The sequence below is a fragment of the Hyaena hyaena genome, unplaced genomic scaffold (genome assembly GCF_003009895.1).
Source record: "Hyaena hyaena isolate Hyena2069 unplaced genomic scaffold, ASM300989v1 scaffold_34, whole genome shotgun sequence".
Taxonomy (NCBI): domain Eukaryota; kingdom Metazoa; phylum Chordata; class Mammalia; order Carnivora; family Hyaenidae; genus Hyaena; species Hyaena hyaena.
In genome coordinates, this window is record NW_024080665.1 from 2955590 (window position 1) to 2967725 (window position 12136).

Consider the following 12136-nt stretch of genomic DNA (forward strand, 5'->3'; position numbering starts at 1 on the left):
CCACTATCTTAACTCTGTCTGTGACCTTGGGCAAGTGACTTTGGTTCTCCGACCCTCATGTTCCAATTCTGTAAAGCGAAGATGACATCCACATCCACAGAGCAAGAGCTAACACTTGGTGCATATCAGGGGTGTTAGCTCCCAGTGTCAAGATCAACTTTACTTGGCAGGCTTCAGGCACCCAAGACACCCCAAAGCCCGTGAAGTGCTGGGGGCTCTGTGACCCAGAGAGTGTAGGAGAGGGGAGGGTGGGAGAGAAGGAAGCCTCGGGCTGGGACTCTGTCTTCGCCCCGGCCTGGCCCAGAGCTAGCTGCAATCTCAGCCCTCTCTCCCCTGTCACGGATAGATTTCTGCCTCGTCAGCCTCACCCACAGCCTGTCAGCTAACTCAGAGGAGCAGACAGAACACACTTTGCACATTATTAAAGCCTCCTTTCAGCATGAAAGAAAAAAAAAAAAAGATGGGATTCCCCTGGGGAGAAAGTGGGAAAGAAGGATCATAAGCCTCATGTCGCTTCCCGTACGATTAGCCCTGAGTCGCAGAATCTGAGCATCGGAGTATCACTCAATTGTCAAGTTGGAGAACGCGGCACCCAAGAAACCCCAGTGTCCTCAACCCCTTTAGAATCCTGCTGCTCGAATTGCTCACTTTGTGGCCTCCCAGTCAGCTGGTGGTCTGGGGCTGTGTGCTTCCCTGACCTCTGGGCCGCAGGGAGCTGGGATCTCACTGTCCCTTGCCAACCCCGGCAGGAGAGTGACCCAGTCTGGTCTGGGGCTGAGAGGGGCCCTGGGTGGACCCAGGCTGGGAGAGCCCAGGCCCAAGTGCCCAGGAACTGGTTGTTTCCCAAGGTCAGGTGGCAAGCCATGCTGAGCTGGGAGGTGAGAGCAGACTCCACTCCTACCAGGTCACTGATTTGCTGTGGGACCCAGGAAAGTCACTGCCCCTCTTCAAGCCTCGGGCTCCCATTCTGTAGCAGGAGCAGGGCATACAGAAGCCCAAGAGGCTGTGGGTTGCCTCAGCTTCGCCCAAACTGACTGTAGTTCCTCGGGCCCAAACGTGGGTCGGCAGAGCCCCTCACCTGGTACAGGGCCACACTGGTGGGCTCCTGCGGGGCTGGTAGGCTCCTTGCTGACCCCTGGGCCACCGACCTCAGGCTCCCGCCGTCCGCCGCACTCCTGGATTCGCTCACGCTGTCCACAGGCAGCCTCTGGAGGGGTCAGTGGTCAAGAGCCTGGATCAGGCCTCAGTCAGTGGCCTGCCCACCCGGCCCAGTGCCTGCCCCCCTACCCGTCTGCTGGGCGGCCGATGGATGAAGGTGAGCTCCTGGGCCGTTAGCAGGATCCGGTGGGCGCCCCGCACCAGCTGCAGCTGTTGGATGCCCAATCTGGAGGCAAGAGAAGGTGCAGGGCAGAGGGAGGGCGTACGCCTCACTCCCACCTTGATCCTCCCTCCTCGGCCCTGCGCTGACCCGGAGTCCTCTCTCTGTTTCGCTCCCTGTGTCCCCAGCAGTCCCAGCTGGGCCGAGAGGGCACCCCTGAGCACCGCCCCCCACCCAGGCCCCTGGCGGGGCTCAGGCCTGATAAGCCCGCCGGCCCCTAGCCTGGGGGTTCCCAAGCTGCCTGGAGGCCTCCTGGGGTGAGGGCTGGGGGCGGAGCGCTGTCCCTCCCGCCTGCAGCTGAGGCTCAGGGACCCTGAGGCTTTCAGACTGGGAAGAACTGTTTTCAACACCGAAGGGCCCTGGGAATGTCCTGATCGAGCCCTCATTGTGCGAGTTCATAGCCTGAGGCTCAGGGAGGGGCAGTCTTGTGTAAGGTCCCAGGCTTCTTCCCCAACTTCCCAAAGGACCTTTTCACGAGGCCCTCCAGCCTCGGCAGGGCCCCCCAGCTGAGGCTCCAGGGTGAACTGGCGGGTGGGACTGTCCTGAGGTCCTGAGATGGAGGGTGTGAAGGCCTGCAGAGTGCGGGGAGAGGCCCTGTGGGTGGGCGACACCAGGGGGCGGAATGAGGCTCCGGAGCAGAGTCTCACCTGATGAGGCAAGTGAGGGTCCCACCAGCCAGCACCAGGACACAGGCCAGGGCAAAAGCGAGGAAGCTGCCTGGGAGCTGGGCATCTGTGGGCGACGCAGGGTGGACATGAGTAGGGCAGCCCCCTTCACCCAGCTCTTCCACCTACTCCTGGGCCTTCCTCTGGGAAATGGGGACACAAACCCCAACCCAGACCCTCCTCAGGGATGAGGCTCAGAATGGCCCTCGTGTGGGAAGCCCTATCTGTGGTCATCACACACAGGTATTGATTCTCAGTGTTTCAGTCTGGGTTGGGGGGCTCCCTGTTCCCGGACGCCCATGGACCCCGCTCGGATCCCCTGTAAGGGGTCCTGGTCACACTATGGTCTTTTGTCTGCGGGAATATCAGGTCTCTTCCCAACAGAGTAGCTGGGTAGCAGGGCCTGTGTCTTAAGCCATCTCACTGTCCCTGGTGCCTAACACAGAGCCTGGACAGGGCAGGTGCTGCATAAAACTTTGTATCCCTGTCAAATTCTTGCCCTACTTCTTGCATACCCCCAGTGATGGGCTGTTCACTACCTGTTCGGACAGTTTCACTGTCCGTCACTCTGACCATTTAAGAGAGCCTTCCTGACACTGAATCCAAATCTCCGGCCCTCATGTCAGGAGTTAGATGTAACGGGGCTGTTAAAGATCTGGGCAAGGTTGGGAAGGCAACCCTACTCTGCTTGGGCAACCCTAGCACAGCTTAGGCTGACAAGGATGCGAAACGCCCAGCCCCAATCTGGAGAAAGGATGTTGACCTCCACTACCACAGATTCCTTGCCTCCTCCCTTCTTCCTTTCCCAGGAGGATGAGCTCTGCTATCTCACCCCTGCTGAGGGCCTCCGATCTGAGTTAAGTCCTTCATAATAATAGCAGCAGACACCTTGCAATCCCTATTATACTACTGTGCATTGTATTGCGTTCAACAGCTATTCTGACGATGCTACGTATTTCATCAGTTACTCTGCACAATGACCCCTGGATGTAGGTAGGGTCTTGATCACAATTTTGTAGAAGAGGAGACAGAGAGAAGTAACTGTCTGTGAGCAGCAGAGCCCGGGTTAAAACCCCGGCAGTTTTGCTCTGACATCTGGGCTCCTAACTCCTAACAGGCATTATTGTGCCTCTCGCCCAGGCTCGGAGAAGGTAAGCTTTGAGCCTTGATCTGCAGGGATGAGGGAACAAACGCACCGTGTATGGTAGAAAAGCACAGTGTGCCCCAGGCCTAGGGGGCAGCGAGTGCCAAGGTTCTGAAGCAGGAGCGGCCTGCGATCCAGGGGAGGGCAGAGCAGAGCAGGACAGACCCAGGCGCTGAGCGGGACTGGGCGTTGTGAAGTCAGAGGCCAGGACTCTGGCTTGGCTCCGGGTGAGGCCAAGCCTCTGCAGGTCCTGGTGGGGGAGTGTCAGATCCTATTATGTTTCCAAAGGATCCTCCAACCTGCCAGGTTGTACAAGGATGGGGGGAGGCAGGGCAGTGACCCAGTGAGGGACGATGAGGGCCTGGCCCAGGGTGGAGGCAGTGACTGGTAAACGGCTCTGCTTCTGGGCAAGTTCTAAAAATGGCGCCCCCAGGGTATGCTGACCGACTGGATGTGGAGTGTGAAAAGACAGGGTTCTTGCACCTCTGGGAGGTTGGGGGTGCCATTGCCTGCAGCGGGGAAGACTCCGGGAGGCAGGCTGGGGGACAGATCAGGAGTTGAGCTTCAGACAACATCAAGTTTGAGATGCCGACCAGACATCCAGGTGTCAGTAGCATCTTGCTGGACATGTCAACTAGGAGGTTGGGCAGATGTGGAAGTTAAGAGACAGCAAGGCTGGAGATGTCCATCTGGGGGCCACGAGAGTGGGTAAGACACAACGGGAGGGGGCACACAGAGAAAACAGGAAGGCTCAAAGCATCAAGCCGCAGGAGTCGGTGTTAATAGGTCAGGACTGTAGAACAGAAAAGGTGACTGAGAAGGTGACGAGTGAGGGGGTCCTGGAGAGAGACGGAGCAGCAGGGAGGACGGGAGGCCAGCTCACCAGCTGAGCAGGAAAGCTCGTGTTAAGAGAATAGTGGAGAGAGCGCAGAGGGCTCCAGGGAAGGGGGGAAGGGACATTTAATCCAGATAGCACCACCCACGCATTCCAACGGATCTTGTTGCCAGAGGGAGTCAAGGAATAAAGCTTAGGCTGGAAGGAGACATGAGTGAATAGATCTCTAAGGTTAGCATCCCAGACAGAAACAATGGGGGAACAAAGAACGCAGTACGTCCTCTTGGCGACGACAAGATCCTGAGACACATGAAAGAGAGAAGACAGCCCTCAACAGGACAAGTCCAGCCGGTCCCTGTGCTCCTAGGTGCCACTTGGGGGAGTGGGTCTCACTGAGAGCACGTGACCATGTAGCCCCTTCCCATCTCCTTGGAAGTACAAGCCCGCTCCTGGGGTCTGCCCCGCCCCCGCCTCACGCAAGGGCAAGGGGTTGAGGGTGCCAGGTCTTTGCTCCTATTTCTACGTGAGAAATGGAGACCCGGAGAGGGTATGCAGCTTGCCCAAGATCCCGCATCTAGTCAGCGGCAGCCCTAAGTACATTTGCCCCAGAGCCCCGCTGTCTGGTCCCTCAGTCCACGGTGGTGATCATTTGTACTGGTGACAATTGTGACAACACAGGCCAGAGTGTGAGTTGCCGTTTTTAGATCCCTGAGAGGAGATACATCCTGAGGCTGCTGCTCAGGCTCCCACCACCCCTTGGGGTCCCCTCCCAGAGCCCCATCTCAGAGCACCTGCCCTCACCCTGTCCCCCATTACTCGGTGAGCTCCATCCTTGAGTGCTGGCAGTGACCACGAGTCTTATCTGCCATTGCATCCCCGGTTCTCAGCACTGAGTGTAGGACACAGTGGGTGCCCAATAAATGTTTGCTGATTGATTTGTTGAATGAATTAATCAAAACCTGTTAGATGGTGAAATCTGTGATCTAGGGCTGACGGAGGAGGATCTACTCTGAGTTCCATCAGCCCTTGGCTGCCCTCTTCATGGCTCTGATCGCACTGTATTGTAGTGTTTTCAGCTGTCCCTGTCTCTGCCACCAGACAGAAGCTCCTGGAAAGCAGGTCCTGGGGCTGGGGAAGTACATCAGCTCAATAAGGTCAGGGACACCAGTTCATTCATTCCTATATCCCCGGGGCTGCACACAGTGCCTGACACGTGGGAGATCCTCCAGCAATATTTGCAGAAGAAAAGGGGCAGAGAAACAATTGGGTGAAGGTTTCTTCTCATGAGCTACCTTCTAGTCTGGGGAACAGATGCATGGGACACACACCCTATGAACATGAAGCAATTCACCCAGGGGCTGTGAGGAGCACAGTGAGAGGGGGCAGCCCTGACTGATAAGACAGGTAAGATTTAGCCAGGCAAGGTGAGGAGCTCCCCAGGAAGAGGAAAACGCATTGGATGGTTGGATGGATGGATAGATGAATGGATGGATGGGTGATGAATTACCTCTCATGCAAAGCATATTGGGGTCAAACCAGCAGCTGGAGTCACGTGCCGGAGGGGCCCCTCCTGGAAAATGTATGGCCCTGTCCAGGGGCTGCACTTGCCACGTGCCTGTGTCCAGAATGTGGGTGGGGACCAGCTGGCTTCCCCGACCATCTGTGTCCAAAATGACGTACTGAGCCAACCTCCTGCCCTTCTCATCCGTCCGGATCCTCTGGCTAAAGCCAGCCACGTTCAGAGCCCCTGTGTGGTCCCCCAAGTGGGCCCCCGAGAGCCCTGCCCCATGGCTCTCAGAGCGGTTCAGGGCATGGGCCAGCAGGACAACAGCATCATAGATGGTCCCAAAGAGCGGGGACACCTGTGGAAGAGAAGGTCCCTCAACCCCATAAGCCCGGGGCACAGGCTCCCAGACATCTCTGAGCCCTGCCAGCAGCAGTTGTGTGGATTATATCCCCTCCCCGCCCCCAACACAGCCCTCTCTTATGCCCCACCGTGACCTCAGTCCCCACTCAGTGGCATCACAGTGTCTGTGGCCACCGCCATCTCCGACATCTCACAGGCACAGGTCGACCCTGCCTGATAGGTCTAAAGTCAGAGCCCCTGGTTCTTTCAGGTTCCGTCTGGTTCTCCTACACAAACCCTTCGGGCATTTTCGGAAACCAAGCTACCACCTGGCCGGCTTCTCGAGTCTAGGTTGGGTTCCCCATGCCTCTCTTTCTCTCTTCCAGTTCGTCGTTGGATCTTTTTGGTTTTATTTCACAATATATTCCTAACACAACTGACCCCTCACCCCTCTACTCCTGCCGTCTGGATCCGAGCCCCTCCCGGCTCACCTCGTCCCCACGGGAGCCCCCTTGCTTCACCTGTGTCTCTTCAGGTGCCATTCAGGCAACCAAAACGATGTTTTAACAATATATATATATATAAATCAAATTATTTCTCACTTAAAACCTGTTGATAGTTCCCCATTTCACCTATGATCATAAGTTGAGACTCCTTTTGCCCTGGCATAAAATGCCTCACCTGGTCTGGCCCCAAGCTCATCTCGGACCCCCGCCCCCGCCTGTCATGACAGCCCAGCCTCTCCACGCCCTCTGCCTGTTCCTCTAGCCTCCGAAGCTCACCTTCCTTTGCCCCTGACACTTCCCCTGCCTGGCCACTCTTCACCCAGACCTGCACCCTGGCTCCTCCTTCCCATTCAGGACCCGGCTCATGTGCCATCTCCCCACGGGGGCTTGCCTGCCTGTCCTAGCTCCTGTCACCCACTACTCCATCCCGGCCGCTCTCTGTCACTTTATCCTGTTTCATTTTCTTGGCGACTTTGCCACAATTTGAATTTGGTCATATGGCTGCTTGGGTATTCCCCGTCTCGCCCTACCACAACGGAAGCTCCCTGAAGGCCAGGTCTGTCTTATCCATCACCGTGTCGCTGACGCCTGGCCCCACGGCACGTGAGAGGGACTCAAGTTGCATTTGTCAGATGAATGGCCTGTTGCAAGGCCCTCCGTCGGCTTCCGCATCCCGGTCACCTCATCCAGACATTATTGCCTTCTTGTCACCAAGAAAACAGATGTCCCAACGGGGACCCAAGCAGTCAGGTCCTATCTACCCAAACTGAGCTGGGAGCCACACTCCCACCGCTGACCCTCCTCAGATTCACCGCGGTGACTCCGGAAAACCTTTCCATTCCCCCCACACCCTGGCATCTCTCCTACCAATCTGCACACTTTGCGAGACAGACACAGAAGACGGGGAGGGAGAGTGTCGGCGAGAGGAAGAACAGCGGGGCCAGAGACGAGAGTCACTGAAGCCGGAGATAGAACAAGAGAAGCAGAGTCACAAGAGAGGGCAGATTGATAAAGCAGGTCAAGAAGGAATGACACACACGGGGGGGGGGGGGGGGGACGGGGGAAACCGGCCCGTCACTATGGCAACCACTGCGGAGCCACAGCCTGCGGCACTGAAGCCTGACCGCCCAAAGCAGGGGCGGGGGGGGGGGGGNAGAGAGATGGAGAGAGCATACCTAGGGACTAGGCAGAGACCTGTCGAATAAGGGACAGGTCACAGGCCACAGGGAGGCGGGGCTGGGGGGCTGGCCCAGGCCGGGGAGGCCTGGAGGGGGTGGGGAGCGCGCCACACCTGCCGGGGCCTGGGGCTCTGCGCCCTGCGGAGGCTGGTACCGACCTACCTGCTCTGGTTCCAAATGGGCCGCCACCTCGCCACTGGCCCTGGCAGCTTCCAAGGCCTCGTCCACAGGGCCGGACTCCAGGCTGACGGTGAGCACCGCGTCATAGACCTCCCGCAGGGGCCCGCTGTCGCCCAGGGCCAGGTAGGAGCGGTTGCGGTAGGGTAAGGCGAAGAGCAGGGTATCGTAGGGCAGGAAGACCAGCCTCCCGTCCGCCAGGCCCTGGGCCTGTGCTCCGCGCAGCAGGGCCGTCTGCTCCAAGCCGCCCAGGAGCGCCGAGTGCATGCACAGCACCACCACTGGGGGCAAGAGAGGCATGCTCACCTTCCCAGGTCTCCCCTCAAGCCCAGAGTCTGTGGCCCCAGAGAGCCGCTCGTAACTCTCAGGTCCACTCCCCTGCCACGAATAGATTCCTCTTTGCCTTCGAGAAAGAAGTAGCCCCTTGGTGACAAGGCAGCCAGTTGCATCCGCAGGCACCCAGGACAGACGAGAGCCCCTGCCCAAGATAAGGGTCCTCTGTATCCTTCGTCTCTTCTCCACTTGGGGCCCTGACCAGGGCTACACCCTCAGCCAACGAAGGGCCGCCACTTACTCTGGCTGTGGTCTAGGTTCCCTACTGCAATCCTTTTCTCCAAGAAATCCAGGAAAACAGAGCCACCAGGGAAAGCCGAGAGTCCCCTTGCTGGGGCCTGAGGAGCCCTGGGGCGGAGCAGGACCAGAGCTTCCTTCATCTAGTCTCTTCCACCCGGCGTTAATTCTGGATTCTAACCAAAGATCCCATTTATTTTATAAGTGGGGGTCCATTCTGCCTTTGGTCACAAGGGAGAGCAGATCCCCACAGCCTGGGAGGAAGCCGGCGACTGGGAAGAGCCCACACCGAGGGCGAGCCGTGCTCATTGTGTGCTGGGCACTATCCTAAGCCTCTTGTCTGCAGTAGTCCTTCTCATCCTCACAACCCTGTGATGGAGGGGGGTTATTAGCCTCTGTCATTGATGAGGAAACTAGCACAGAGAGGTTTAGTGAGCTGCCTGAGGTCACATAGCTGTCAGGAGGTGGGGCCAGGAGTGAGAGTTTGGCAATCTGACTCCAGAGAGTATGCCCTGAACCACTCTGCCTCCTGGCTCCTGAAAGCCAGCAATGTGGTTGGAACTCAATACTCGGCCCAAAGGGTAGAAGAGTCTGATGAGGTGTCCCCCACCCACTGTCACTGTGCTCCAGCCACGCAGAGCTGAGCTGTTCCTTCTAATCCCCTTAACATGTTACCTCCATTCCTCTGCCCTAGCTGGTTCCTCTGGAACTCCTTCCTCCTCTGCAACCAACTTCTCAAGCTCAGGTCCTGCCCTGATATCACCTCCTCCATGAAGCCCTCCGTGCCCCAGCTCCTACTAGTCTAGATCTCCTCACTGCTGCGGCCTGGGTGATTCCTCCCCATCACCTTTCCAAAGCCCAGCCAGGGTCAGACATGGAGCAGTCCCCGGTGATCTTGGTTAAAGAAAGTGTTTACAAAGCACTCAGCCTCAAATATCTGCTCCTCATGACACAGTAAGGTGGGTTTGACTATCCGCATTTCACCTACTGGAGAACTGGGGCTCAGAGAAGTGGGATACTGGTCCTAATGGGCAGCAGGCTAACCTCGGCCAGGTCTCACTCTCCACGTGGTGCTGACTCACTAACCGGCAGCTGCACCAGCTCAGGGGCTGCCCACCCCACCGTCCCCTCGGGGTCACTGGCTTCGGTCCCCTCCAATGCAGAACACAGAGGTTGGAAGTTTCACAGAACGACACTTTCCCCTGTTACCTGCAATGCATTCTCATATTTACTACTTTTATTCCATTCCATTTTATCTATTCTGCTCAGTTTCATTCTTCTCTCTTTTTCTTCTGTTCTCTTCTTTTTTTTCTTTTTTTTTTTTTTTTTTGTAATATTAGTCTTGATTCATTAAACTGATTTGTTGACCCAAATGGGTCACAGCCCATAGTTTGAAACAATCCCAGTCTACGTTAACTTTAAGGTCCCTTCTGGGGCACCGGAGCGGCTCAGTCCGTTGAGTGTCCAACTCTTGATTTAGGCTCAGGCCATGATTCCAGGGTTGTGGGATCGAGCTCACAGTGAGTGTGGAGCCTGCTTAAGATTCTCTCTCTCTCTCTCTCTCTCTGCCCTTCTCCCCAGCTTGTGCTCTCTATCACTCTTGGGGAAAAAAAAAAGATCCCTCCTGTTTTCCAGGCACCAACTCTCCTCTACAGTCTACCCACCATGCCTCACCTTAACTACATGCTTCCTTAAAGATGAACAAGTGTCACCTCCTCCAAGAAGTTTCCTCTGATCCCCAGGGCCCAGCCCTATACTTCCTCTGATTTCTCAGGCTTCTGTTCCCTCACATGGCCTTGAGCTCTCTGTCATAACCACCTGTCTCTTATTACTTATATACCTGTCTCTCCATTACATAGTCAGCCCCTAGAGACCCACCACCTGATCTGTCCTGTTCACCTGTGTCCCAGCACTCAGCACAGCAGGGCTTGATAAATGCAAGAAGTGATTAATAGGGAAGAAAAGTGATTCTGACTATAATTGCCTTCCTGGACTCAAGGATTGCTACACTCTCATTTCCCTGAATATACCAGGCATGAAGAGAAAGTCCTTTGGCTCCCACTCCACAACCAATGCTTAAATCAGAGCTCAAAATCTTGGCTGCACTGCTAGCCAGCTGTGTGACTTGGGCAAGTTCCATACCTTCTCTGAGCTACAAAGTTCAGACCTCAACAGCACTAGCTCAGGGGCCCGCTGTGAGATTACACGCAGGGCAGTGGTCCAGAGCTCAGCCCACTGCCTGATGCTCAGGAAACTCCCTGCCAGCAGCCATCTGAAGTCCATGCTGCCCACACGAGGAAGGCACCCATGCACACTTACTTTTCAGACCGTCCATGCTGCACAGCTGCTCCAGGACCTCCGTGGCCCCCTGCTCCCCAGGTCCTAGAGAGGTCACCAGCCCCACAGGCAGCCCATGCGTCCTCAGAGTCGTGGCCACCTGCCGGGCTGTGGCCACCCAGATGTCCTGGTGGGAGGACACGATGGCCACGCGAGCCCAGCCAAAGTGTCTCATGATGGACAGTAGCACGTGGGCAGCTGAAGGCAGGGTGGGCACCAGCTCACCTCCTCCTTCTGGAGCTCCACAAGCCCAGGAGAAGAGGGTCTTGCCCCAGCCTTGGGCCAGCAGGGCTGCCGCCTGGCAGTAACCAGGATTGACGGGGCCCACAAAAGCGGCCACGGTATTCTTGTGGGCCAGGAACGTGGCCAGAGCATGAGGGGTGTCACAGCCCGTGGCAAGGACCACGGAAGCCAGCCTCGAGCCCAGCACCAGTGAGGAGTCCTGGTTGGCTCGGTCTACAGCCAGCTGGGCCGCCACACTGGGGAGGGCGCTGGCATAGATGGGGTCACAGTCCCAGGGACCCAGCACCCCCAGGGTGAAGGTCCCTGCCCCCAGGGCCAGATCGGGGAGGGAGCCGGCACATAGGAGGGCACCCCAAAGCACCATGGACAGAAGAGACGGGACAAGGGCTGTCCTTGGGTGACTGAGAGTGGGCCCCCATGAGCCCTGGCAGGACAGGCATGTCTTCCCGCGTGGCAGCATCTGGTGCCAACCTTCAGAGGACAATCCTCCCTGTAGTCCTGGGAAAAGGGGACAAGAATACAGTTTGCTTTCTAGCATTTTCTGCCACTGCTTCCTGCATGATTTTGAGGCACACAGCACCTTCCCCAGAACCTTGCCTCCTCACTGATAAAATGAGGGACTTGGACCCATCATGTCCAAAGCCCCCCAGTTTTTGGGGCTCACATCCTCCCTGAGACTGATCCACAGCCTGGTGATGCCCACGCATGGTCCTGGGCCGAAGCCCAGTCCCTCAGCGTGGGCTCCGGGGTCAGAGCCGGCCAGACCCAGCTACCCACTTCCCATCCCCGAGGCCCTAGACCAATCTCTGAGGTTTCTGAGCCCCATGTCCCTCTTCTGCAAAAAGGTGGAAAACAAAGCCTACTTTATGGAGTGGCCGTGATGGTCACATGACATAAAGTGCAGCACTCAGCACAGCCTCTGGTCCTTGGGTGTTCAATAAATCCTGCTTCTTTCAACCTGCTATTACTGCTGTTTCCCGCACTCATCAGCCCAGGTGGGCCAGCGCTCTGGGCCGCCGTGAGCCTCCCCGGCCCCGTACTCTCAAGCCCAGCACCTTCCAACAGCCCTAACTCCGCTGGGCTCCGGGGCCCCACGGTGCAAGCAAGGCCTGGGTGCGGAGAGCGCCCCCAATGTGTTGGGAGCCAGCGGGTTCGCACCGCAGGGCCACAGTCCCACCTCCAATCCCCTCAGGCCTTTTCTGTCCCCACTGCTCAGATGGGGAAACTGAGGGAGACTGGACGGGGTCCGCAGAGAAA

The 12136-nt window shown here is 57.2% G+C and overlaps 1 protein-coding gene across 1 annotated transcript in view; it reads right to left on the reverse strand.

Annotated features, from left to right (window-relative positions):
* Positions 1-11339, reverse strand: part of LOC120229599 (guanylate cyclase D-like) — a 36660-nt gene extending 25321 nt beyond the window's left edge. The window contains exons 1-6 of the mRNA XM_039228707.1: positions 10619-11339; positions 7715-8010; positions 5530-5884; positions 2026-2110; positions 1288-1384; positions 1079-1207 (exon numbers count right to left, since the gene is read on the reverse strand). Coding sequence (XP_039084638.1) covers positions 1079-1207; positions 1288-1384; positions 2026-2110; positions 5530-5884; positions 7715-8010; positions 10619-11339 — 1683 coding nt within the window. The remainder of the gene's footprint in view (positions 1-1078; positions 1208-1287; positions 1385-2025; positions 2111-5529; positions 5885-7714; positions 8011-10618) is intronic.
* Between the last annotated feature and the right edge of the window lie 797 nt (positions 11340-12136).